At 47.0% G+C, this 27947-nt stretch overlaps 1 protein-coding gene across 3 annotated transcripts; it reads right to left on the reverse strand.

Annotated features, from left to right (window-relative positions):
- Positions 1 to 2034: 2034 nt before the first annotated feature.
- On the reverse strand, positions 2035 to 27910 carry PHTF1 (putative homeodomain transcription factor 1). 3 transcript variants are annotated; one of them, XM_029572993.1, is made up of 20 exons: positions 27601 to 27909; positions 25452 to 25498; positions 25283 to 25355; positions 24547 to 24603; positions 22477 to 22546; positions 21540 to 21698; positions 20292 to 20448; positions 19472 to 19573; positions 18733 to 18871; positions 12501 to 12677; positions 12313 to 12405; positions 10879 to 11100; positions 10488 to 10616; positions 9981 to 10253; positions 8982 to 9113; positions 8259 to 8345; positions 7972 to 8127; positions 7002 to 7097; positions 3701 to 3826; positions 2035 to 2882 (listed from the first exon to the last, which is right to left on the reverse strand). In XM_029572993.1, exons 3-20 carry the CDS (start codon positions 25325 to 25327, stop codon positions 2862 to 2864), a joined length of 2241 nt encoding a protein of 746 aa, XP_029428853.1. In that variant the 5' UTR covers positions 25328 to 25355; positions 25452 to 25498; positions 27601 to 27909; the 3' UTR covers positions 2035 to 2861. The 3 variants fall into 3 exon arrangements, with proteins under 3 accessions (XP_029428853.1, XP_029428854.1, XP_029428855.1); XM_029572994.1 differs by having other exon boundaries at positions 18733 to 18868; positions 25283 to 25498; XM_029572995.1 differs by lacking the exon at positions 10488 to 10616 and having other exon boundaries at positions 25283 to 25498; positions 27601 to 27910.
- Positions 27911 to 27947: the final 37 nt, after the last annotated feature.

Below are 27947 nucleotides of genomic sequence, written 5' to 3' on the forward strand. Positions count from 1 at the left end.
CTGCTTTGACTCAGAAGAAAATCAAGCCCCGGCAGCAAACTGGGTGGTCCCTGAGCGCCACTAGGATCTCTCTTTGATGACCACACTCCCAGTGTCATCCAAGATGGCTGCCAGATCAGCTTTTAGAATGGCTGCTACCTGCAATAGAAGCTGCCCTTGATCGCGGTTTCTGCATGCCAGCACCAGGGTCATGCGACACTACTTTTTTGGCTGTTGCTGAAACCTTCAGTGATTCCGGGGATCCAGACTTACCGTGGCAAAGAGCGCATAATATTCCTTCACAGGAACCGCGTTTTGCTCCACAGCCGCCGCCGCGACCTTTCTCTGACATCAGGATTTTAAAAGAATGCAGCTTCCAGCTGTGGCGGGCAGATAAGAAAAGGCTTAGATACAGGTAATTAGCTAATTCGCCAACTACAGACTGAATTAGGTCACAGATCCTCTTTACCAGAACAACCGGTAACCGAGTAGGGCGATTAGTGGTCTTTGGCTTGTTTCACTGCAGGAGCACAGCCGCAGGAGCATGGCTATAAAACTGCCGCTTTGACAAGTAAAGGGGCTAAAATTATTTATTTTATTTATTTAGCATTTTTCTATACCGACCTTCATGGTTAAATACCATATCAGATCGGTTTACATCGAACAGGGGTAGATAACAAACGGAAGGAACAACTTTTTATAATCAAAGAGACAAAAGAAACAAAAGTTACATTTAACAAGGACCATAAACTTGGATGCTTAGGCAGCTGGAAGAAAAAAGGCCCAAAGAGGGTATTAAAATAAATTATAGTATTAAATAATAATAAAATATATAAAATATAATTAAATATAAAAGTATTAAAAATAATATTAAATATAAATATTAAATAAATTAAATAGTATTAAAAAATTAAATTAGCACAAAATCCTTCCAATTTGCTGAAAACTCTCCTCATAATAATAATACAAAAGTGGTTCTAAGCTGTGCTTATGTCCTACTGGTGTCAAAAAAATAACAGAACCCAGAACTCTGCCTCCATTTGGCTGGAGAGGAGGAGAAACTCCTGGGTTTGGGAATGGTGGAGCAGAAGGTAATGGAATAAAGGTTTGGACCCCTATCCAAAGGCTGTAAAATGACCAAAATAAAAGTTAGTCACTATTAATCCTTTCAGGGTCACCTCCATTAAGGTAGAAAATAACTCTGTCCAGATGCCAACCTTCAAAACTCTCATGCCTGTACAATATCAGCTTTTGCTGTTTTTCCCTTATGGGGGTGCTAGCATTTTTGCTAGATGGGTTAAGCGTAGACACCCCCACCACCTGTGTGCATGCTGCACTAACTGTCTTGAGACTGTTTTGGAACTTTAAGACGTACTCTCAGATGGTTGGAGAAACTTCTCCTTGCTGGTTTTTTTTTTTGTTTTTAAGGCCCTGGCACTTAGCCTTGGAACTGGTTCATACAGCATGACCAATGCAAACTGGAGCCCTTGGTGCACTCCATCATCAAAGGGGAGGCAGTGGCTATGCTCCATGAGGCCTAGTGGCCACCAACTGTTCTCAAAAGGCCAGTTGGCAAGAATGTGGATCTGATGATGCAGTTAGGCACTGTAAGAGTTTGACTAGGTAGGGACTTAGAGGGAAGTCTGCTTCATACTTTCCACAAAGAAATATTTTCTGGTGTCCTGCAGCCTCGGCCAGTGTTTCAGATATTGAATGTCTGTCCTTTCTTTGAGTGTGTTCATATTTAGGGACTTAAGCCTCCTCCTATGGCTTTCCTCCAGGAAGTACCGCCGTCTGAATTAGAATAAGCAGAGGGAGGGCTCTACTGTGACTACAAGATTAAGTGCGAAAAAGGTAAATGCTGAGTCACAATCCATGCAATTTAACTTTCTGACCTGCCTAGTGACAGATATAGCTCTTTAAATATCTGCCTTTTCTTCCTTAGAGTGGCATACACTGAAAAATATAATCAGTTATTAAAATATTCCGCCTCAAAACCATTAGCAGAAAGCTTAAAGGAAAAAGATAGGAAACTTAAAAAGACAGACCTCACTGTGGAATATAAATGAGGTTTTATTAATATATTAATAGTTCTATGTCACAGTCGCTGCAGCATTAACAAGGTCCTCAATGCATTAAAAGACCCAAATCATTTTATAAATTAATTATACTGCATAATAAATTATACTGCATAATAAATTAAGAGGTTAACCAGGCCTGGTGGCAAGATTTGCAATCCCTTAACAAAATGATGAACCATGACATGTGTTTGCAGCAGGGGGTCCACGTACATGGGTCTGGTTTAGGGGATAAACAGTCTCACTAGCACCCATGTGTGATCATGCTTATGCCAGGCTTCGTGGTCTGTGCAAGAGAAACACAGTCTCCTTTCCCTCTCTCTGCACTAGCATAAAAAGTTACAGCTGCTCCCAACAAGGAGGGGCTGTAGAACACTGCCCCCTTCAATCAAAGTGGCCACACCAGCCTAAAGTTAGCCAGATAAACTGATCGGGCTAGTGCAGATAGTCAGTGGCATGTTTATCCAGCTAATGTGCTCAGCAGGGTATTGTCCCCCCTTTGACTAGTGACGGTAAAGCCAGTCTGCTTGACCCTGCTGCATGCTGAGGTGGCATTCACCTCCTGCTAACTGCTCAAGCTTTATTGGCAGAGTTACAAATCTCCACCTCTAGCAATGCTGCACTGAAACTTATCTTAAACTGTTACGTAGAGGGCAATGCGGCCCGGCGCTGTCTGTTGTTTCTAACTTCCAGGAACAGCTCCATGTGGTGGCAGAGGGTGCTCTGAAGTGCTGATGGTGGAAGGGGAGCGAGCTGGTACTTCTCCACCAGGTGCTAAACATCCCTTCTCCTTTCAGTCCCCCTTCATGGTTTAATTTTCCATAGCTGAGGAAAGGAATAAACATTGAAAAACATCAGAAAACTGTTTGGGAGACCATGCTGTGGGAATATGATTTTCCACCTCAGCACCAGCTCAATAAAACCAGGCTGATCCAGTCTGTGGTTCTGTCCCCCCCCTGACATGCATGGCCTTGTCATTCCGATTGTCCCATTGCTTTCCCTGCAAGAGTCTGGTGTCAAACAGCTCACGCTCCACAGCTGGGTGCATGGGATGAGACTTTCTAGCAATGGCACCACTTACTTACTGTATCTTCTCCCATCTTTCACCTCCCTCTCTCCTACCCTTCCATTCCTGGCAGATCATGGCCATGTTGGGTCGTGTATTACATTGTTTACCTAACTTGTCCATTAAAGGTTTTTATAATATTTATCATTTATGATCTATTTATTATTTTCTTTACCACTGGCTTCAGCTTTTGGCATCATTTTGTGATAATCTACCTCTGTTTTTGGTTGACACCATAAAAAGCCATTCCAAAGCAGATTATTTTTATTCCTCCTAGAAGCACGCTTTTAGCCCTGTAGTTGTGAAAAGTCTTCCCCTGAGAAGGGGATTATGGGCAAGGAGCGAGCCAGTGCTGCGTGGTGAGAGTCTGTGAAAGCAAGAGAATGCACTCCCCAACCTACACGTTAGCTTTTTACTCTTAAGTGATTATGGTGTAGAAGTAAGGGGTAATGTCAGCTATGAAATAAAAACGAATGCCAAAAGATTGTCTCAATATTGCAAACACTGGAGTTAATGGAGGGCAAAGTACCACAAACCTCGCTGCGAGATAGACAGGAGAGGGGGACGTGCTACTTACTCTTATATTAAAGCCAAGGAGATCGCTCACAGCCCCCGACACAGCAGACAGGATCACCACCCTCGTGATGTTGTAGATCAGCGGGTTCATAGTTAGCCCATAGAGCCGAAAGGGGGTGTCTAGCTCCTATATTAAATAAAAATAAGCTGTTAAGAATGCTACAGCAATTCCTACCCTGCTCCACACAGAGGATGGCCAGATTTTTAGGCCGACTGTCCTCCCACTTGTCAATACTAGCAAAAAAAAAAAAAAAAAGTGGATTAGAGCACCATTGCAATTTCAACTCCAAGATAAACGCAGAGGTATATGACCGATTACCTCCACTTAAAAGACAGGTGGGAGCCACAGGCCAGAACTGAGCAAAACTACCAGAGGTCTCTCCCCTCCGAACATGCAGGGTGGAGACTGGAATGGACAGACAGGATTTTAACCTGCTAAGTCATGCTGGCAACCACGGAGGTAAGCAAAAGAGCCCAGCTAATAAGGCTGAAGCAGCAGCCTGGCATTGAGGAAGTATAAAGGGGATACACTAATCCTAGCCTATTGTTCGGCAAAACAGTAACAAGCACTTATCAATGAAAGCTAAATTAATTACAAAGAAAACTCAGCCCAACATCACAGTACAAGGCTGTTTGTTTTTACAGCAGACCTTAATTGTGATGAAATAATTATTTCAAGTTGTACAAACAGCTAAATGTGGAAAGATGGTATTGCAAAACAAGCCTCTTACACAGCACAGACAGACTGTGTTACCCAAAGACTTCCACCACCTTGCATGACCGTTGTCTTACTAAAAATATAGGAACGTGCGCTAAAGCTGCGTGAGTTCCTCATTATCCATGAACCAGGAGAATGCCCCTCTAACCCTAGGAGCCAGTTACCCTGGATGTATAAATACAATAGGCATGGCCTTTTCTAATCTAAAACAAATTTAACTTTTATGCAAGCAAAAAAAAAAAACAAACCACACACTGACATTAGTGATTGTCAACATTGTCACACTGACAACAGTGATTGTCAACATTTATCACAAAATGATGCCAAAAGCTGAAGCCAGTGGTAAAGAAAATAATAAATAGATTTATCTCAACTGCTATCACAACTATCTCTCTGCCTCAACCAAGCCAAAACAGAAATCATTCACATCCAGGACGACCGTCCCGCTTCCCCCCTCGAGAGCACCCCCTCAAACAACACAGGAAGCGCAAACAACACTGGGATGCCAAACTTATCAAGAACCTCACTCACACCATCCACAAAAAACCTAGGAGTAACCATCGACAGCCAACTCAACTTTAAACGACACATCTCCAATATAATCAAAGATGGATTTTTCAAACTTCAAACACTTAAAAAACTCAAACCTCTCCTCCAACCGCATGATTTCCGAACAGTACTACAATCAATTATTTTCTCAAAACTCGACTACTGCAACTCCCTCCTCCTTGGACTTCCTGAAATCCACATCAAGCCCCTCCAAGTTCTACAAAACGCCGCCGCCAGAATTATCACCAATCACAGAAAATCCTCCCACATCACACCCACTCTCAAAGACCTCCACTGGCTGCCCATCACACAAGAATCCAGTATAAAACCCTCACCCTTCTTCACAAAAAAATAAACAACAACAGAATGGTCTGGCTAAACAACAACATCCAACCATATTTCACACAAAGAAAATCTCAGATCCACCAACTCAGGTCTCCTCTCCATCCCAACTCTTAAAAATGCTCACCTCAATACAACACGCAAACGAGCCATTACAATAGCTGGCCCTACCCTCTGGAACTCCCTCCCCCCACAGCTCAGAAACGAACCCTCACCGCAAGTCTTTAAAAAACAGCTCAAACATGGCTGTTCTTGAAAGCATTCCCTCCTGAACCCCAACATCCTATAATAAACGCTCTTGAAAGCCTTACCGCATAACTTCTACTCTGCATGAACGCATAACCCCTCCCCCCTTCTCTATCCTCCCTTTTCCCTGTCCCCCACCCTTCTCGTAACCTCCCTTTTCCCTGTCCCCCACCCTACTCATAACCAAGTCATATTGTACATATTGTATATAGGCTATATGCCATTTCTATATACCCACATCTAATATTTAATTTTAATTTTATTCATATGTTACAATGTTCCTTATATTTATTGTTTAATCAACTGTTCTCTTGTTACAATGTAAAATAGGGCAGTTCCGGCTCTATTCAACCTGTTTTCTGGAAACCGATGTGATATCTCGATCGAATGTCGGTATACAAAATAAATAAATAAATAAATAAATAAATAAACATTTCCTATTCGTTTTCAATAATTCCTCTTATGGGCCCCACCCAGCCACCAAAACCATTATGTGACCGCTCTTTTTCAGGGGGGTTTAACCTTACTTCCTAGCAGATGTCATGATGCTTGCACAGAAGGAAGGTGGGGACGCAGCGGTGCGTGGGGAGAACCAGGGGGTAGCACAGCCTGCCTTTCCCTCATGATCTCTCTGCATCATTGCCTTCCAGGCTGGTTTAAGTTTACAGGACCCACCTTTAAATTGGAACAACCATGCAACTCATTTGCAGATGCAAAGAACATTGTATTTATTTATTTTTATGTGCTTGAAGCAGTTTTCTGAAACTGGAATGCAAGTGACAGAGCAAGCCTCTGTGATGGATATCAATTTTCCTACTGCGCCAGGCACGAGCTGCAGTCAAACCTCAAAGGGAACGACAGCTCTGGGCCCCCAGCAGTAGAATTGTAGCAACTTTCAAATGCCCACTGCCACAGGTAAAACCCAGTTGTAAATGCTTTTGAAAGTCTGGCCCCGTATTTCTCTGCATGCAGTGGGGCAAAGCGAGGGCTGCCTCAGCTGGTTCTCCTGGACTTGGAGCTATATGGTCATATATGCCACTGACTTGGCAGTAGCTTTTATCCATGTCACGTGCGCTTAATGCAGGTAAGGGGCTTTTGCAAATTCCTGCAATAGTATGTTACATGCATAACGTCTTTCAAAATTCACCTGTAAGATGACAAGAGTACAGTTCCCTGCATGCGATGGGGTAAAAGGCAGGACCAACTCAGCTTTATGAGGAAGAGCCTGATTTATTACAATTATTACACACACAACCATATCAGTTAAAATTAGCCTCTTGGCTCTTATTTGATCATTTTCCAAAATGACTCTAAGCTGTTCTAATGCCTGTGTTTAAATTTACTGTAATCCAGCTTGAGACCAATGCTGGGAAAGTTGAGTCACAGAAAGAAGAGGCATTGAGATTTGAGAAGCACAATACAAAAGGATTCTCTGCCTGTCACTTACTTTTAATAACTTCGTCGCTAGCTTTAAGACGTTGTTCACCAAGTTGAGCTGCTCCTTCTTATGGGGCTTCTTCTCCATCTTCAGATACAAATTGATCTGCCAGAAAGCAGAAAACGGTGACAGGAGTGGGATGGGAGGGCAAGGCCTGGCCTGCCCTTGCTGCTCTGGAGGAAGTGCACCAGGACCCAGTTCCTCTGGCTTTGGTTTTCTTTTGTTTATTCGGAGTCTGGCAGAGCTGCTTTTCTGATGCAGCTGGCCACTAAAAATGCTGAAACCCAAAGCCCTGAGGATGCTGCAATGTAAACTTAGTGCTCTCCAAATCAAATTAAACCTCTTAATCCTCAAAGCAAGAAGAAAAAATGGCACAAAACTAACCTGGGTCGTGGACTGTTGCAACACTATTCACTCTAGTGCAAAGCCAAGAGCATATTGATGCAGAATACGCTTTGGGCTTAATAAAACCATTCATGCGGTAATGGCTGGAAATCTCAGCCCGTTTCAGAACAAGGGGCAGCCGGAAGCACTCGGCCATAAAACTCCCCTCCCCCTGGAAAATATGGCTTACTTTAGAAATGAGCAGGAAGCAAGCGGCTACAAACCCAGCTTCTAGACAGTTGTCAGCCCTGCATGGCGGCCACTGAAGGTACATTTTACATGAGCTGAGATGCTGGCAAGGCTTCTCCTCCCCCCCCCCCCCCCCTGCTGCTTTTATAAACCTCGGGCTGTGCTGGTTCCATGGCCCTCACCCTCAATGCCAAGCGGACGGACTCACTGGCTGTCTGCTGCCCTGAAATAGGGACCGGCTAAGTTCAGGTGCCAGCTAGGACTTCAGTCCCCTCCTCCCCTGCCAAAAGCTCCAACTACAGAGGAACTAATGGGTTAACAGGACAGGCTAAGATGTAAATTAAAACTACTTACAATAAAGTAAGGAAAAAACAAATAAAAGCAGCCAAGACGGTCATTTCAGTACCTGCTCAGTCAGCAGGATGGAGGTGTTGCTGTATTTCTTGTTGATTTCAGACCCCAGGCTCATCAGCCGCAATAGGAAGAGAAGCAGAGCAGCTTCCCAGATCAGAAGTTCCCAGTTATAATAATAATTTAGGAATGTTGCGTGGCCGTGCAGAACCTAGGAACAACAGAGAGAAAAAAGGAAAGTTTCTCATGGCCCGGCCCTCCCCCCCACCGAGAGACTTCCGCCTCCCCCAGGCAGCCCACCTGGGAGAGCAAGATAAAAATGCAAAACCCTCAAGGCTTTACCTGTGCACAGCAGACAACAGCGATGGAGAGGGTTAGCAAGAAGACCGAAGACACCATGACATCCACCGAGCGCTGAGGCCCCCGTCTCTGTGCAAAAAACATGGCAGACAGCCACAAAATAAACCCATGGCCTGTGCACGAGAGGGGCGCTCTCACAACGTTTAGTGCCACCTTGGAATCTGCGGCCCAGGATATCATCCTTCTTACCTTCATAAATCCCTTTACCACTAAAGCAGCACCCAACGCGGTTAACTCCGCATAGCACATACTATGGTTAAAAACGTAGCAGTGTGTGCAAAACATAGGCAAACAAATCACAGAGTTTGTAAGGTGACCATCATGAAAGCCCCTATGATAAATAGACAAAAAAAAAAAAACAAACCCCACCCTCAGGAGATCATGCAACAGCTGGGAGTCCAGGAATGGCCTGGAAAATAAAGCAAGCTTCGGACTTAACCCACAACGTTAACGGAAGATGATGTCGGGCACCCCCAGCATTCCTTCCCCAAACCTGATGATTTTACAGAATTGGAGGAGGAGTTTTTAGTGCATGCTCTCAGCAGGGGGGTGGTAAAGGGAGAAGAGTGGCCAGGGGCTCAGATGGCCCCTATGGATCGGTAATGGCACGGTTTCCAAAATTAAATTATAAATTGCAGAGTTAGAGCCGGTACAAGGGAAGTGGGCTTGTCAATAATATAGTTTGGATTAAAAGCCCAGGCTTACCTTCAGGTAGGAGCGGAGCGAGAGCCAGCTCTTGATATTCTGCACTTTCTTGAGTCTGAAGTGGGGGATTTTGGATTTCCTGGCTTTTCGAGCTGAGGTGAGGTGACTGAACAGTTTGGCAAACAGAAACCTCTGCAAGGGATGGAGAGAGAGAGAGAGTAGACGACAAAACTGTTTTAATCCGAAAGGTATTCCCTTGCAGGTTTTAAACGAGCTGACCTTGAGGCCTTCCGGTAGTGGTGGATTTTCAGCGGCTGCCCTGTAGGAGCCCTGACCCTGACCTAGGCTCCTCGGGCTGACCAAGGCAGGGGCTGCTGCAGAGCCTGGGCCATCGCTCGGACTCGACCTCTAGTGACCTAACTCTGATGTACGTGCACCGGGCTCTGCAGGGAGTTATGGTCCGTGACCTTCTGGTCAAGGACAGCTGCTGCGATGACTGGGTTACAGAAAGAGAGTTAGGAAGAAAAGCCTATGTGGAGCTTAACACAAATCATCTTTTATGTATTCTGAATGACATCAGGGGGGGAAAATGGTCCCAGGTGGAAGGTTCACCACAGACCCTTCAGTCCATCGTGAACAAAGGAGACCCACCATCTTCACACCTCGTTGTTAGCAGAGGTAAAAACAGCTAAAAGGGGAGACAAGTCAACAAGGATTAGGGGATGTGTGAAAAACTGGGCTTTTTTCCATTCTCCATTCTCGCTTTTCCTCAATCTTCCTCTAGAAGTTGGGGGTGAGAAATGAGCTATTTACTTTGCAGGATTTGCTACCATTGGCATTTTTGTATGAAAGATTTGACATTCAATCCTACAGTGAAAAGTAATGAATTCTTACAAAATTATGAGGAAAATAAAACCTCACTGGTATGACAGCCTTAACCCTCCCGCCAGGAAGGATTAGTGTGTAAAATTAAATTCTATTTTCTGCTTGCATAGCCCTTTTTAAAAAAGTTATTCAGCTCCAGAAAAGTAGCAAGATGCGTGCAGAAGTAATACCAACCTGCTTGTACGTTCTCTCGGCTACGCACATCATGAAGAAGAAGATCCAGGTCAGACAGACGTGCTCCACCAAGTTGATGGTCGACAGGGCAATGAGGAGGGGGCTCGGCGGAGCCCCACAGTAAATCAGCAGCAGGTCCTCAGCCGAAATGTCTGGGAGCAGCTCCAGGTCCTTCTGCAGAAACAGCCGATAAAGGAAGGGACAGACTCCCAGGCCGAGGGTGAGGAGATTCCCCACGATCTGATATCCTGAGCCATGATCATAGGTGCTAACCTGCAGACCCAGTGAAAAATCAAATGAAAAAGGATGCAGTGCAAACTCCCACACACACACACACACACGCCCGCACACACGCACAGCCATGTCTTAACTCTGCTCTGGTCTCAGTGTCCAGACTGCCAGCAGAGTCAGTGGGTGCCAAGCTGCAACTAATTCCTTCCATGCTGACCACCCGCCGGCTTACAGGCAGTGAGAATCTGTGGGTACGGGATGCCCCTCCATCCCTACCCTTTTCATGATGACTCCGCTCATCTCCAGCACAGACATGTCAGTCTTTTTACACTCGTTCCCTTCCCAGATAATGGCGCTCACTTTCTCAGAGGCCGGGCTCGTGTGCTGAAGCCAAAACAGATGGTTCTGTGGAGAGAGATCCAGGCCATGAAACCTTTCCAACGCATCGTGCAATATTTTCAACAGTCAGGAGCTGGACCAGAAGACCCTGTCCTTGCAAAGTGAGGCCTCTAATATCCTCATGGCCAAGCTGTGCCAGAGGTCTAAATTGTTACTACTGCTGGTATCTCCCCCCTTAAACCAATCCTCCACTGGAAACCTGAAGAGAAGTGGTCCTGTGTAAGGGATGGGATACATTTATTCCATGTCTCAGCCCCCGCCATCCTACCTGCTGGAACACATCCTCCTTCAGGTCCTTCTTGCCCCCCAGCGGAGGATTGGGAATGTCAGAGTCCCTGCTGTCACTCGTGCAGGAGGAGCGGCACTCTGGCCCATGGAGCAAGTCCTCCCAGAGCATGTCCTCCGTCTCCGAGCCGTGCCGTGTGCTCTCAGAGTCCCTGCCCGACACGTTGCAGCTCCTAGAGCTGCCACTGATACCAGACCTGGAGCCCTTTAAGAGGACACAAAGGAAATCCATTCAGCTAAGGGTGGGAAGGGGGGAGAGGGAATGGTGCTGACAAGGAAGAGCAAAAAAACAAAAGAATCAAGAACTGGTTTCTGAAAACATGAACAATGTTTGCGGGAGAAGCAGTTTGCCAACGCAGCTGTGATGATTAATAATGCAAAGCGTTCCTTTGGCCCTTATAGAAAATTTGTACAAAACAAATTGGGTGTGGCTGCCTAGCCCCGCCCAGCTCTAACTTGGGCACAGATCTTGTGTGCTATGAACAATGTTACCAACTGGCTCTAGATCGTCAGGATCAGCAGGGATAGGCTGGAATAATTTCGATTTTTGGATTTGTAATTCCCATTTCTGTAAAAGCAGCAGGAACGACAAGTCCAGTGGGGCAGAATCTTAAAGCAACATCTGCTCTAGCAAAGCTGAGAGAGTTTCTCCTTTTGTTTTTTTTATTGCCACACAGAAAGGAAGATTAGAAACTCCTCTCTCCACAGCGCACGCTACAATAACCTGCAGTTACCACGCTGTGATAACAGATACGGCTTCTGTTTCCTGCTTAGGGTCAACGTAACCGGGATACAAACTGTGTCTTCTCAAGCAGACACTGGAGTTACCCCTTAGCCGCTCCGATTTTCAGGACAGCCACAACGTGTGTGCAGGAAATAGATTTGCATGCGCTGCCTCCACTGTACGGAAATCTCTCAGATGCACATTCACTGTAGATGACCCAAAAACCCAACTGGCTAGGGGGCCACTCCAGGACTGGGAAAAGCCCTTCCCTTGCACGTTATCTGAAAAACTGAAGGCAAGAAATCAGGGGTCATCTTTAAAAGTGAAGAATTAGCAAGAAGGTAAACAGGAGACTCCAACAGTACTCTGCTGGTACCGTGCCCTGCCACTAATACAATACCTGCCTGATGTCACTCTACAGCAGCAAAGTACAATAATCTGGAGCAGGTGTTAGCATGACTGCAGGTAACTAACAGGGGGGCACACTAACTGCAATGATACTCATGGTGCTGAACGTCCGTAGGTGGCACTGCGACCACTGCCCCCGAGGTCAATGGTGCCAACTTAATGGCCTTATAACCCTATGAGGATGCTGCACATGATAGTATTTGCACCTGCGCCTAGCAAAATCCAGTTGGAACAAGGCTTGGATGGGGCCACGGTGCCTACTGCAATATAACAATCTAGCGTTACCTGACTATAAGCCGCAGACTCTTGCTCGGATTCCACCAGACTATCCGAATCGCGGATCAGACGAGCCCAGTATGAACCTCTTTGCTTCCCCTTCTGTGGATGACAAAGGAAAACACAAACCATGAGAACGGCTGCAGCACCAAACTGAAGGAAGCTGCGGGAGATGTCCATCCGGCTCATCAATGTACCTGAAGCTTCTGGGAAGTTAAAGTGGCGCAGGGTTTTCGGTTCTTTAGCGTGCAGCTGTTGTCGCTTGAAGCCCCTCCCACGCGCTGGTGCAGGAAGGTCATCTGTTTCTTGGCTTCAGTGTCCTCATCACTCGAGAGTTCATCCGAGATGTCATTGCCTGACCGCTGGGAACTTATCTGGCGACAGAACATCAAGGCACCTGAAGTTAGAACAGCAGAACTAAAGACCAAGGACAAGGCTGTCACAGCTCTTACTAGATCTTAGGGATGTGCATTCATGTCCTCTGATTCGGCAGTATGAGTGTGCCTTGCCGACTTTATAGTACACGCAGCAAAATGGATAGTATGCGTACATCCCTGTACGTACCCAGATCAGTCCAGACTCCTGGGATTTGCCTCCCTTCCCATGATGAAGACAATGCTTGTGTGGAATGGGCTCTAAGTATAACTGGAACTTTATTACCCTTCAATACATATACTGTAGAAAGTTTCCTTAATCCATTTTACTAAAGTAGATGCAGCTTCACCTTTCTTTGCATGGTCCTCCAAATAATAGAAATCACTGTTTTTTTTATTTTTTATTTATTTGTGTTTTTCTATACCGGCATTCACGGCAGTTCGTATCATGTCGGTTTACATAAACAAGGGGGTGAGCAATACATTATAATTATAATATATTATATATAACGTACTCCTTACTTGGATGATTTATTATATATAACTGTTCTCCTAAAAGAATTTTTTTACTTCTATCCGCTCTGCTTCGGTCCCAATGATTCTTTCTTTCCTCCAGAAGGGTCTTTCTAAGGGCCTCTCGTTCAGCTCGCTCCGCGTTCAGGTCTCTGCGCTTGGCTCTCTCCTAGGGCCCGTGGACGGTCACCCTCTTGCGAGTCATCCCTACGTGGTTCGGTTTCTCGGGTGTGTTAGACATCTTCGTCCTCCCTCTCGAGCCACTGGTCCTTCGGGCGCTCTGTGTGGCTCCTTTCGAACCTCTATGCCACGCTACGCTCAAGGATCTTATGCTTAAGACCGTCTTCTTGGTCTCTATCTCCTCTGCGCGGCGAATTTCTGAGATCCAGGCGTTGTCTTGCCGGGAGCCCTTCCTGCGATTCTCCGATTCTGGGGTCTCTCTCAAGACTGTGCCCTCCTTTTTGCCCAAGGTGGTTACCTCCTTCCACGTCAATCAGTCGGTAGAGCTCCCAGCATTTTCTGAGGTGGAACTTGTGGGCCCCACTGGCAGGGATCTCCGTCGGTTGGATGTTAAACGGGTCCTGCTTCGCTAAGGTAGATGAAAATGCTCGGAGACTGGGTTCCATCGGGGAAAGCAAGGCGGACTGTAAAGGCCTCATATGAGCAAAGGCCCCATATGAGCAAAGGCCCAGGGTACAAGTTCTAACGTTGAAGTCATCAACCCGAGAACCTGTAACTAATCTCTGACTCTGGGTGGGTGCTTGAGCATTAAACCTCTTACTTGGACTTGCAGCTTGGAGATGCGTTCCATGGTAAGAAAAACTCTGCCCTGCTGAGTGTCGAATAGAGCACCCAAATACTCCAATGACTGAGTGGGTGGCGAAACTGACCACCCAGCCCAGCGATTGCAGAAGCTGAAGTACTCTCTGAATCACCTCCTGGGCAAGTGCTTTCGATTTTGCACGAATCAGCCAATCATCCAAGTAAGGATGCACCAGCAACCTTTCCCTGTGGAGATGGGCTGCCACCACTTGGTAAATGTCCTGGGCGCTGTGGCTAGACTGAAGGGCAGAGCCTGAAACTGAAAATGCTGATCCAGTACCGAAAACCGAAGAAACCTCTGGTGGTCTGACAGAATGCCTATATGAAGATCTGCTTCCGTGAGGTCTAAGGATGCTAGAAACTCTCCCTTGCGCACCGAAGCAATGACTGACCAGAGCGTCTCCATGCGAACTGGGGGACCCGGAGACATCTATTTTCTTTTTTCAGATCCAGAATGAGCCGAAAGGATCCCTCTTTTTGGCACATGAAGTAAATGGAGTAACGGCCTTTCCTTCTTGCCTCCGGAGGCACTGAGACGATGGCCCCTAGTTGCAGAAGTCATTGCAAAGTGTCCTGCACTGCTCTTCGCTTGGTTTCGTAACCTCAAGGAGAAATTAGAAATCTTATTCTCCCCCAGAGATTGGATCATATCTTCCAGGTCTTTACCGAAAAGTAGTTTGTTTTGACGGGCAAGGACCCTAGCTGTGACTTGGAGGAGACATCCACACGACCAAACCGACCAGTTTCTCACATCACCCCCATCCTGAAAGAGTCGCATTGGCTACCAATCATTTCAAGAATACAACACAAAGTTCTCTCCCTCATTCATAAATCTATTGTAAATGAAAACACGCACTGGCTCAATCCCCCCTTCCTTCCTTACGTCTCAACAAGACCCATACAAACTATCCTTCAAGGAACGTTGCACCTACCCTCCCTGAAATTCATCAAATTTACCTCTACTAATAAAAGAGCGTTAACTTTGGCCGGCCCTACCCTCTGGTACTCTATGCCGCACGAACTCCGCACTCACAATGACGGGAGTAGCTGGCTTGTTACGGCGGTTACTACCCCAAACCAAATATCCAGATTACTACCTCCACCTTCCTCTATTCCTGATGCCTTTCAACTAGCTTGATCACTCCATTCTTATACTTCACTTTCAATGCATATCCAGCATAGTTCTCTGCTTCAACAGCAGGGGAAAAGAAAAACTGTTACTTCACACATCCAGCAGAGCTCTCTGCTTAAACGGCAGGGGAGAAGAAAAAAGGGTTCGCACTCACAAAGCGGGGAGTAGCTGGCTTGTTACGGCGGTTACTACCCCAAACCAAATGTACCTGATACTTCACTCTCGACGCATATCCAGCATGGCTCTCTACTTCAACGGCATCGGAGAAAGACTGATACATCACGAATTTCCAGCATAGCTCTCTGCTTCAACGGCAGGGGAAAAGAAAAACTGATACTTCACGCATATCCAGCATACCTTCAACGGCAGGGGAGAAGAAAAAAGGATTCACACTCACAAAGCGGGGAGTAGCTGGCTTGTCACGGCGGTTACTACCCCAAACCAAATGTGCCTGATACTTCACTTTCGATGCATATCCAGCATAGCTCTCTGCTTCAACAGCAGGGGAGAAGATAAACAACCAATAAGGGCTGTATAACATAATCTGGGTAAAAACAAATAAGCATGGGTGTAGCTTGCTTATTGCGGCGGTTACTACTCCTACTACCTCTAACTAATCAAGCTAGATATTTCACTTGGATGCAGCTCCTCCACCGCTCTCTACATTAATGGCGGGGGTGGAAGGGAATTAGAACCAAGAGCTAAGAGAAACAGATAAGTATGGGAGAAGAAATGAGGGAAGCTTGCTGGGCAGACTGGATGGGCCATTTGGTCTTCTTCTGCCGTCATTTCTATGTTTCTATGTTTCTATGTTTCTATGAATTCTTTACACCCAAGTTTTAAAAAAATTAAAAACTTGGCTGTTTCAGCAGGCCTTCACCTAAACTCCTCAACGCCTCGGCTACCGTCAATAGACTTACCTTTGCTTCCTAAGTGCCCCTTCCCAACTTGTTTCAGTTGTTCACCCATTAGTTATTCTTCCCCTCTCCAGATCTTATATCTTACTCTTTAATCTCTTGTCTAATTAATTCTCTCCCCCCTGAACCCCTTGCAAATTAATCGCAATGTAAATATGCTATTCTTACTTATATAAGCTGTATATATATTTATCTTCTTCCTGGTTTAAATGCTGAACCAAAGTTAGCATTTGATGTTACATTTTTACTTTGTTTATCTGTGTTTATTCTGTTTATCAATATTTATTTTATCACTGTTCTATGTAAAGGATACGCCCTTCCATTTTGTTCCATGTAAACCGGTACGATGTGTAAACTGCTATCGGTATATAAAAAATGTTAAATAAATAAAAGAGGAGCCTATGAGCTGAGACAGCTGAAACCATGGATCTGGCCGATGTGTGCAGTAGATCATGTAGTGCATCCGCGCTGTACGCCACCAAAGCTTCCAGATGACCTGCCTGGGCCGCCTCTTCATTGATAAGGTGGCGTTAGCTTGCAACTGCTGAATCCAGTGGAGACCCGCTCGTAAGGCAAAATTGCTGCAAATAGCCGCATGCACTCCCAGTGCTGAAACCTCAAAAATCCTTTTAAGTTGCACCTCCAAATTCCTGTCTTGCAGGTCCTTGAGTGCTGTAGCTCCAGTAACCATGATCGTGGTCTTCTTGGTAACAGTGCACACTGCCGCATCCACCTTGGGTACTCAAAGCAGCTCTAAAGCATCCGATGGCAGAGGATATGGCTTGTCCATGGCTTTACACACTTTCAATCCCAGGTCCAGGGTATCCCATTCCCGGAAGAGCAAATCTGTAGCCGAGAAATGAAAGGGAAAGGAAGAAGCAGGGCCTCTCAGACCCAGCAACACTGGATCCATAGCACCCAGTTCAGATTCCTCAGGGGGACCTTCAATGCCCAGTTCAGCTAAAACAGAAGGAATACGGGGACCCAACTCCTCCTTTCTAAAGAGGTGCACACCTTGGGGTCATCCCCTTCCGCAGCATGTGCCCTTCGCATTGTGCCTTGGTGCTGTAAATCAGGGTCTACATCCACCCCCTGTGGGGGCTTGGGCAGTAGGTCTAGGTCATCTGGATCATAATCCTGCCTAGAAGTATCCATAGTAATCTGGGGAACCCCTGACCGACAGGGACGCTTAGGCTGAGCAGGCTCCATGCCTCCCTTAGAGGAAGACCTTTTCTTAGCAGAGGGCTTAAATCCTTGAGAAACGACCTTTTTACCAGACTGCAGCTTCCCCAACTTCCTCTCCTTGTAAGCTTTATGAAGCAATAACACAAATTGTGACAAAAAGAGGAAGAGGAGGAGTCAGATGCCCTCTCGAGGCTCTCCTCCATTGCAGGGGAATTAGGCTGTAAAGGTTCCCTGTCCCTTGGGAAACCTTGCTGGGGAGAAAGAGGAGGAGGTAAAACCCCCTCCCCCAACGCTGCACTAGACCCAACCCGGAATGACTGGAAAATGGTCCCCCGTTCCCATGCTGAACGGGAACTGATCAGCCTCAGAGTGAACTGCAGCAGACGTCCCAATCGGGACTGGGGCAGACTTTGATCTAACTAGTTTTGCCATTTTAATATTTTTGGGGAGGGCTCCCGACAGCCCCTCCCCTCCCCCCGGGATGCAAGCCGAGCAAAGGCCCTCCCTGGACAGCCGCGCGCGGACCGACCCACACACGTGGCAAACGGACGAACGCAGCATCAAGTCGTGACAGGAAAATAAAGACAAAATAAATTAAAGAAAATTCAATGAATAAACAGCAAAACGAAAGGCAAATACCGCGCTGCGACAGGGAATGAAGGAGAGAGCGCCGGTGCGGGAGAAAACAAAAGCAAAACTTGCCCGGCCGTGGTCCAAGGTGCTGATCCCTTCAGGTGGAATGAGCCTGGCTCCCCGGTGTCGCACCCAAGCTGCTGAGAAGATAAGTAGGGCCCTCGACCCTGTGAAGCAGCTGCCTCAGACCAGCGAGGGATGGCTCTCTCAGAACCTAACGACCACTGTGCTGCCACAAGCTCCTTTCTTTTATATTCTTTTTAAATAAAGCTGAAATAATCCAGCAACAAAAGACAAAGAAGTCCCCTAAACTAACTAAACACAAGATAATGAACTTAAGCACACAGCGCAGACCGTAGGTTTGGCACCTCCCCCACCTGCTGGAGACAGAGGAACACTGCCGGACTGTAGGTGGCACCTCCACCACCTGCTGGAGACAGAGGAACACTGCCGGACTGTAGGTGGCACCTCCACCACCTGCTGGAGACAGAGGAACACTGCCGGACTGTAGGTGGCACCTCCACCACCTGCTGGAGACAGAGGAACACTGCCGGACTGTAGGTGGCACCTGCCTATTTGTTTGTTTTGATATCTGCTCTGTCTCCATCTGCTAGGGGGGGCAAAGCCCAGGAGTCTGGACTGATCCAGGTACGTACAGGGAACTATTGCTACTTTCCCCATCATGCATGGCTCAGGGCCTCTGTGAATGGCAAAAGCTGTGAGAAAGAGGAGAGAGTTCTCCCTAAAGAGGCAAGCGCCCATGCCTGGGGCTTTAAAAAACAAAATTAGATATTGCCAAAATGTAGAGCTTTGCAATTTTCTGGTTCTCTGCACATGGCAGCTGTAACCTTACCAGTCTCCTTTGTGCATCCGAGCTGGGTTTTCTCTCCATGGGATGCTGAAACCGGTCCTTAATCCTGGGACTGTTCTTGTATAAGCCAGCATCTCCTGTGCCCAGGTAATTCTCCCTGAACTTTACCTTTCCTGGTCTGCTGGAAAGAGAGAGAAAGAGGAGTAACACTCCTCACAGACAGCAGCTCCACACGGTGCTGCCAAAATTCCCATTCCACCCTAGGAACGTGGCCTGCAGTGATATCTCAGGCTGTCCACCACGGCCTCTCAGATCATGTATGCCCTTTGTAGCTCCCTAAATAGGCTGAAGAGAAGCAGGATGTGTCCAGGACACATCACCAGCTCCTGCCAGTGCCTCTCCTCACAAAAAAACATCTAAATTACCCGCTTTCCTGTAACTTTCCTCTCAGAAGTTTAGGTATACAAATTACCGGCAGTTAACAGAATCCAAATCTTGCGCTTCCTTGCAAAGGTGAGGGGGCACAGCTGGGTTCTGCAGTTACCTGCACTACCCTTCCAGTCCTTTGTCGGCCTTGTGGATGGGAACCTTACCAGACATGCAGAGATAGAGCTTCAGGAAGGTTTTCCAACCCAGATTTGCAGAACAGGGCGGGTGTGTGGGGGGTGGGGTTGGGCGTCTGTACGTCTGTCTGCACTGGCAGGCCATCCTTTTGCCAGGTGCTTTGGTTATTTTCCCTGTGACAAAGGGCTGGGTTTGGGAGGCTGTGAACGTGTCCCACCTTAGGTAACGCAAAGCCTGCAGAAGGCTGGAAGAGAACGACGCCTGCTTTTCTTTACTGCGGCTAGTGGTCGCATCCCCGCTGGCTGACTTGCGCAACTTCCTAAAAACAGAAGGGAAACCAGAAAAAGCTTCATTTACCTTCCATTCAGCACAAGTTCAATGCAAACTGCTGCATTCAAACTGGTCCAATGCAATACATGCAAATTTAGCTCATGAATATTCATTGTGGAGATCGTAAAAACCTCCAAGACTGGATCTGAGAGCTGTACGGCAAAATAGACAGACACCCCCCTCCTCGCCTAGTCTTAGTGAAAATCAGGCCTGGTTCTGAAAGTCCAATATGCTGTCTTTGGAATTTGAGCACCCCCCCCCCTCCCCTTCCTGTAATCACAGGCTACATTCTTATGGCCTGGATTGGCCACTGTTGGAAACAGGATGCTGGGCTTGTTGGCCCCTTGGTCTGACCCAGTATGGCATCTTCTCATGATCTGAAGGTTGCAGTTTATCTCCCCTTTTCTAAATAAATGTCTACATAAAGGAGACATTCCAGGTATTCAGTACAATGCTAAGCTGCACACAGGATGCTGTGTCCCCAACTTGATTGTTCATGTACCCTAAAAGAAGACATCTGAACCAGTTTAGCCATCATATCCCGCTTGCAAACTTATTCCACAACAGCAAAGAATACGCATGGCCCTCAAGTCCTCCAGCTAGGGCATCCACTGCCATTAAGAGCCCGTCCTCCTGGAGGGAAACCCCTAATTCCGCAACCACCACTGCAAAAAGCATCTTCCAAGCCCATCAGTTCTAGGCCTCACCTTCTCCTTTTGCCCCTGTGTTTTCCCAAAGGCTTGGTGGCTTGCGTGGATACAATCTGACAGTGGATGGTTCCCAGCAGAAGCATAAGGCACATTGGTTTCATCACCTCGCTCAGGTGAGCTACAGGCACCATGAAATACAACACGACTGCGGTGACTGAAAGATAAAAGGTTTACCTTTGCCAATCAGTGACAACTATAAACTCTTGGGATGTGTTGCTAGGGAGTTTCAGGAGAAGCCTAATGAATATGCATGAGAGAGATCTGCATGTCCACAAATCTCTCCCATGCATATTCACTAGGGATATCCTGAAAAGCCCAGTAGTTAGGAGCTCTTGCGGACGGGAGATGACTGCTCCTGTGTTAGGGGAAGGAGCAGAGGTGGCCACTGCCTGCTTTTTCTCTGCGCTCGTTTCCATGCATTCAGCCTGAAATATCCTTCTGTGCACTGCTGGTGTGGGTGAAGGGGAAGGAGTGGTTCCACCGCGCACACACTTAATTGGGGCGGTGATCTCGGGCTGGCAGCAGTGCAGGTGGTTTTGCTATTTCCAAAGACTGCACGCATTGCTTTTGCCAGAAAAAGCAGTACGATGTCTTCTCTGGACAGTTTTGAAAGGGAAGGTGGGTCAGGACTCTTCCTTTCAGAAGAGAGTGGAAAGCCCGCTGTTAAAAGCGCCCTCAGCCTTCGCCCTGCCCGCACGATTTTCAAAATTGCCCCATAAATGGCTACCGAACGTCTTTGCCGACAGAACTCAGATACGCACAGTCGCATCCCTCTTGCCACTTCCTAAAACAAAGTGCCAGCTCGAGCTCAGTCAGAGAAGGGAGCATGGCCTCCAACCCGCTTTTAATAACCCCGGGGGTGGGGGAGGGTTTACCGGGGTTAGGCACAGCCCAAGCACACTGTGCCAAGCAAAGGGCTGAAATCACCAGCCAGGCCAACGTCTTGTACATGAGAGAGAGACACTCAGCTGTGCCATAAACAGAAACGGTAGCTTTTCCCTTTTATTTGTTTAGTTTACTGGACTCATTTTATTTTACTTCCATAAAATACCTGTGCTTTCACCATTTACGATGGACTAGTGTAATACGTTTCTCTGTTGCTACAAGGAGCTAGACAAGAAACATGAAGATTTTCTAGATTAAGAGCTCTCTTCGTACATGCTGTATTGTTTGCCTGACTGACCTCTGTTTCCGCCACTCGGCAGAAATAAATCCACCCTGCCTCACCTGGCCCTAGGATCTTACTTTGTAGGAGGTACAGGAGCAGCAGCCAAGCAAAGACACAAGGCGAGGTGACCTGGATCCACCACTTGCTGAACAAGGGGAAAAACACAACCCGCACGATTCCCTTCCTGGTCAGAGACGTCCAGGGGCTCTCAGGCTTTGCTTTGGCAAACGTGGACCCTGAAAAGGCAAAAATAAAAACCTAAGCATATATTTTCCTGCTGCATCTCCTCTTGGGACAGCCTGCCAGCTCCCCTTCCCCCCCCCCCCCCCCCCCCCAAACTAGAAGCCCCAAGCAAAAACAGCCATGGACTTCATTAGCCAGCACTCTTCACTGGAGCAATGCAGCAAGATTTCGGAGCTGCATATGGCCATGAAATGCATTTCTTTCTTTGTGCATTCTCACTGTTTAGATCTGCAACCCTTCCTTCCTTTCTCCGCGTGCCCGGATCACACGACATTTGATCAATACCACCCGGCGCATAGTTAATACGCGAGGACAACAGATCTACTTTCTTTTTTCTTTGCACAAAGGACGGTTTGCTTTATTTGTTAACCATCACAACACACACAATTCCTTCGCATGCAAGCAAGGACAGAACTATCCATGGTGCCGTGTTTCTATTTTTATGACTCTCTCTTTTGTTACAACTAAAGGTATCGATGGAGATTAAAGGAAAATAAATCACTGTTAAGGGAGATTCTTTCCCACCCTTCAAAAGTAAAAAAGATTTCCCAGCTGTTCTGGTTTGTTTCCCTAGTTAGAACAGCCAGCGACCTTGATTCTGTGCCTCCGCTCCAAGGCTTTCCTGCCTTCCGGGGGGTCCAAGTCTTTTGCTAGAGGTTCTGGCACGGTTACCACCCCCTGAGCCCACAAGGTGCACACCATTTATTCAAAGCGTCCCCTGGGGCAGGCCTGTAACCTGAAATCCACTTTCTCTGCACAGATCGCACCTACCTCTGACTAGGTCCACATCTATAAGGTCCGATTTTATGTGCCCCATCTTTTTTGGTTTATTATTAAAGCCCTGGAGGTTAACAAAAAAAAAAAAAAAAAGTCCATCTATAAGTTTAACTTTGGTTTCTCACAGATATAAATACTAGTCAGAACACCTTTAAAGCTTCCTTGTGAGGCCACGTCGAGCATCCACGGTTCTCACACTCGCAGGCCGATGCAATACAGTCTGCTCAGCCAAGCACACGGGTTTACATGCACTCTGGACGCACGTCCAAAACCCCTCATGCAATAAGGAGATTAGCGCTTCAAAATGCAGGTCCAGTCAAGCGCGTAGCTAACATCACTCGTCACATGTAAATTCGTGTTGATGAGGTTGTTCGCTATTACCCCCAGTGCAAAAAAAAACAACGTGCTTTTTTGTAGTTCCTCTGACTTAATATTGAGGAAAAAAAAAATGCTACCGGAGGTCAGGTTAGGAAAACGGATGCTCAATTAACGAGCATCCATTTTGCTAACTTGTGGCTGTGCACAGGTTAGGAAAACAGATGCTTGTAAAATTGAGCGTCCGTTTTCCTAACCCGCTGACAGCCGTCTCTCCTGGGCGCCTGATGCTAGGAGGATCTAGGGGCATACAATTTTCCGTAGCGCCTCCTTTTTACCGTGGCAGCCTATTTAAATATTAAATTAGTCGCCCGGGAGAAGCAGACCGGTGCACATTAAGAAAGCGGGCGCTCAGTTACGAGTGCCCGTTTAACGCGCGCCGATATTGCATCGGCCTGTTGGATATTAAGCAGAAGGCTAGATATGCTTCCTTAGATGGGGGGAGATGCTCTTTGCCGTACAAACGTGCAACCGTGTTCTTATTGCTAACAGAGCAGAGCAGACGGAATGAACATGTCGCATAGATGCTGCTCAGCTCTGGCTTCATTGTTCTAAGAGAGAAAATAAAGTGAAAGCTTGCTTGCTCTGCTGGACATCCTAGGGTCTCTGGTGCATGAAAAACTGGCCGTTAAAACCAACTTCCCTTCCCTTCCCGAACCAACTTCCCTTCCCAAACTACAATCTTCGCCAAGACTGACTACTGCAATTCCCTACTTCTCGGCCTACCCAACAATGCCATCCATCCCATTCAAATCCTGCAAAACACCACAGCCCGGATATTGACCAACTTACGTAAACATGACCATATTACCCCTGTTCTAAAAGATTTACATTGGCTTCCAATAGCTTCCCGCATACAATATAAGGCGCTCTCTCTAATCCATAAGGCCTTATACAACCCTGAAATGAATTGGTTTAACGATTCCTTCCATTTACACCAGTCTATTAAGCCTACCAGACATGCACACCTTGCAACCATGCCTATCCCTTCTCCTAAACTCTACAAACTTACTTCCACGAGAGCCCGTGCATTATCTATAGCCGGGCCGACCCTCTGGAATACAATGCCAGTTGACTTACGGCAAGAGGAATGCCTCAAATCTTTCAAGCGGAAGCTTAAGACCTGGCTCTTTGCTAAAGCATACACCTAATTTTTCACTCTTCCTATCCATTATATCCACCTTCCACTCTCCCCTCTACTTTCCCCGCTCCTCCCTCCTTCTCAGCTCTCCTCTCTCCTCCTCCCCTTTCTCCCTCACTAGCCTGCCTGCACTTCTTAGTCTTTTTCCATTGTACATATGTATATATTTGCAAACGTTGCTATAATATAATTTAATGCAAACTTTCCCATGTTATCTCCCACCCCCTTTTAATACCTTGTTCGCATGTTTTAATCGTTCAATGTAAAGCGCCATGCCTAGCGCCAGTTTATGTTACAATGTGAACCGATATGATATCCTGGATGAATGTCGGTATATAAAAATTTTAAATAAATAAATAAAATAAATAAATAAGACAAGTTTGGTGTCTGAACAGGCACCAATGCACCTGTAGCCCATCCCGCGTGCACGTGTGCAGGATATGGCAGCGGGTCGTGCATGAGAACACTGTATATCGTACAAGGACATGAGGATGTGTGATCACTACATCCCAGGCCCCATGCATGCAGAAAACAAGTTAATCGTGTACCTTTATCTCAGTCTGTTCGATTGACTTTTCCCACATCTGTTGGTCATAAGCACCAATCTAGAAGAAAGCGCATGCCTGGGTCCGTTACTTTCACAATTTTCAGCAATGGGAAAAAATAAACCAGAAACCATCTTCCCCGAGCACTTCTCTGAATCGTGTGTTCACTTTAGTCCAATCACAGCTACAACCACCACCTTCCTCAGCTGGGGGCCACACACCGGTGCTCCCTCCAGAGCCCCGACTCATGGACCCTAAACCTGGCCACCAGGTGTGCAATGCCTGGGACTGGCTCATCCTCAGCATCCCCACACCTGGCCGATCTGGGAATCTAACCCAGGTCCCGCCACACGGCACTGCGCAACAATGTCATTGAGTTAGCCCTAATGGGACAGATTTTAGTAAATTAACTTTAAGTCACTGAAAACCACAGAGCCCAACCACTCAATACCAAGTGAAAAAGAAAGATTATTTTATTAATTAACTAAAGAATACAGCTAGCTCAAACCCAATGTCCTGCTGGCCTGGATGTTGTGTCTGGATGCAGGTAAATGTTTTAATGAAGCACTGTGTGTCAGCGAGCTGGTGTCCACTGCACCATACCTAGTGCTGCATGTCTGCCGTGGCAAGGACATATCAGTGCTGGCTCTGCAGGTGCGTGAGCACTCCCACTATTGAGCAAGCCCCTTCAGTGTGACCATGGGATCCCCACTGGTGCCCAGAGACACTGAAATCTCACCTTCTTCTGATACCAGGATATGGCATCATTATTCTTCACTGCCATTTGGGTTTTCGATCATGAGCAAGTCATTCTACTAGGAAAGAAAAAAGTAAAGGTGGTGTGTTCCTGCTGAAAAATCTTTCCATCTCTAATGCTCGGTCCCACAAGCAGTGAGGAACACACGTACGCTGTCCTGGTGAGGGTGGGATGCCAGAGTTATCATGCCTAGCAGTACTAAAAAAAAAAAAAAAAAAAAAGATTCCATTTTATTAATATTAAATACACTTTTTTTTGTTATAGAGGGGAGATGCAATGCTACCTGGAGTATATCCAGGCATTCAAAACAGGAGCAACACAAGAAAAGCCTGAATGAATAAGATGCCCACCTCTAAAAAGTCAGCAGATTTGTGTGGATTACAAATGACGCTTACACAGATTGTTCCAGACAGTATGTTCATTACAAACCAGTATGCTCTTAAAGGAAATTTTCAAAGTCACAATTCATTATTTCTCTGCATTTTTTTTAAAATAAAATTAAAAACTGAAAAATGCTACTTGCATAAGTATTCAATCCCTGTGCTGTGGAAGCTCCACGTTTACCCAGATGAAAGATAAGAACATGAGACATGCCATACTGGGTCAGACCAAGGGTCCACCAAGCCCAGTATCCTGTTTCAAACAATGGCCAATCCAAGTCGCAAGTACCCGAACTTTAAATAAATCTCATGCTACTATTGCTTATTGTTTATGGATTTTCTCTCTAGGAATTTATCCAAACTTTTTTTAAACCCAGTTACACTAACTGCTGTAACCACATCCTCTGGCAATGAATTCCAGCGCTTAACTATGCGCCGAGTGAAAAAAAATTTTCTTCAATTTGTTTTAAATGAATTACCGTATTTTTCGCTCCATAAGATGCACTTTTTTTCCCCCAAAAGTGGGGGAAAATGTATGTGTCTCTTATGGAGCGAATATAAAAAAAACAAAACTAAAAATCTAACAAACCCCCCCCCCCCTCCTGACCCCCCAAGACCTGCCAAAAGTCCCTGGTGGTCCAGCGGGGTCCGGGAGCGATCTACTGGCTTGGGCTGTCAGGCTGCCAGTAATCAAAATGGCGCCGACGGCCCTTTGCCCTTACTATGTCACAGGGGCTACCGCTGCCATTGGTCGGCACCAGTGAACTGCAGTCCGTAAGCAACATGAACAACCTGGAGCAAATCTGCCAGGAAACATGGGCAAAAATCATTCCCAAACAGTGTGCAAAGCTGGTAGAAACCTTCCCCAAAAGACTTAAAGCTGTTATTGCAGCAAAAGGTGCTTCTACCAAGTACTAGCCTGAAGGGGTTGAATACTTATGCAAGCAGCATTTTTCAGTTAACTTTAGTTTACAAAAAATGCAGAAAGATAATGAATTACTTTAAGAGCATACTGATTTGCAATAAACATACTGTCTGGAACAATCTATGTAAGTGTCATATATATAATCCACACAAATCTGCTGCCTTTTCAGGGCGTTGAATACGTTTGCAAACCACTGTATACATCATTCCCCTCACACACACCTTCCCCCCCCCCCTCAGACCACCCCTCATAAACACATCTCACCCTTACCCCCTCTCTCACATACCCCCCTCCATAAACCCACCTCACCCTTCCCCCCCCCCCCCTATAAACACACCTCACCCTTCCCCCCCCCACAAATCCCCCCTCCATAAACCCACCCCTCATAAACACATCTCATCACCTTACCCCCTCTCTCACATACCCCCTCCATAAACACACCTCACCCTTCCCCCCCTCCATAAACCCACCCCTCATAAACACATCTCACCCTTACCCCCTCTCTCACATACCCCTCCATAAACCCACCTCACCCTTCCCCCCCCTATAAACACACCTCACCCTTCCCCCCCCACAAACCCCCCCTCCATAAACCCACCCCTCATAAACACATCTCACCCTTACCCCTCTCTCACATACCCCCCTCCATAAACACACCTCACCCTTCCCCCCTCCATAACCCCACCCCTCATAAACACATCTCACCCTTACCCCCTCTCTCACATACCCCCCTCCATAAACACACCTCACCCTTCCCCCCCTCCATAAACCCACCCCTCATAAACACATCTCACCCTTCCCCCCTCTCTCACATGCCCCCCTCCATAAACACACCTCCCCCTTCCCCCTCAGACCCCTCCATAAACACATCACTCCCATCCCCCTACATCAAGACCCCTCTCCCTTCCCACCTCCCCATAAACACGCTTCTCTCTCTCACCCCTCCCCCTTTCCCCATACTCAGCCCTGAGGGCGCCGGGCGCTCGGTGACTTACCGGTACCGGGGCAGCTCCGAGGCCCCGGGCTCCTGCATGCTGGCCCCCAGCACTGGACGGAACCGGCCGTTTGAACGCAAATAGCTGAAGGGAGGGAGAACGTTTGCAGAGGCGGGGCGCGCGCTAACCCCCCCTCCCCTTCCTTCCTTCCTTCCTTCCTTCCGAACCAGCACCCGGTCACCTGCAGTCCGGCCCGAACCGGATCTGGCACCCGTGAGGGGAGGGACCCAGCACCTGCCTCAGCCCTCCCCCCGGCTCGATCCCGGCTCAGCAGAGCGCAACAGCCGGGGGTGGGGGCGGAGCCAGAGCTGCAGCCACTTCCGCCTTCCGGGCCCGTCCGCTTCCTC

The sequence above is a fragment of the Rhinatrema bivittatum genome, chromosome 12 (assembly GCF_901001135.1).
Source record: "Rhinatrema bivittatum chromosome 12, aRhiBiv1.1, whole genome shotgun sequence".
Lineage (NCBI taxonomy): Eukaryota > Metazoa > Chordata > Amphibia > Gymnophiona > Rhinatrematidae > Rhinatrema > Rhinatrema bivittatum.

Bases quoted from the DNA above. Each gene is read 5' to 3' on its own strand.
- PHTF1 (XM_029572993.1), bottom strand. From the start codon at position 25,327: ATGGCAGTGAAGAATAATGATGCCATATCCTGGTATCAGAAGAAG. The intron at 12,678-18,732 runs GTAAGGTTACAG...TTCTGTCGCCAG, and splicing joins CGGATGCACAAAGGAGACTG to ATAAGTTCCCAGCGGTCAGG. The intron at 11,101-12,312 runs GTAACGCTAGAT...GTCCTCTTAAAG, and splicing joins AGTCTGCGGCTTATAGTCAG to GGCTCCAGGTCTGGTATCAG.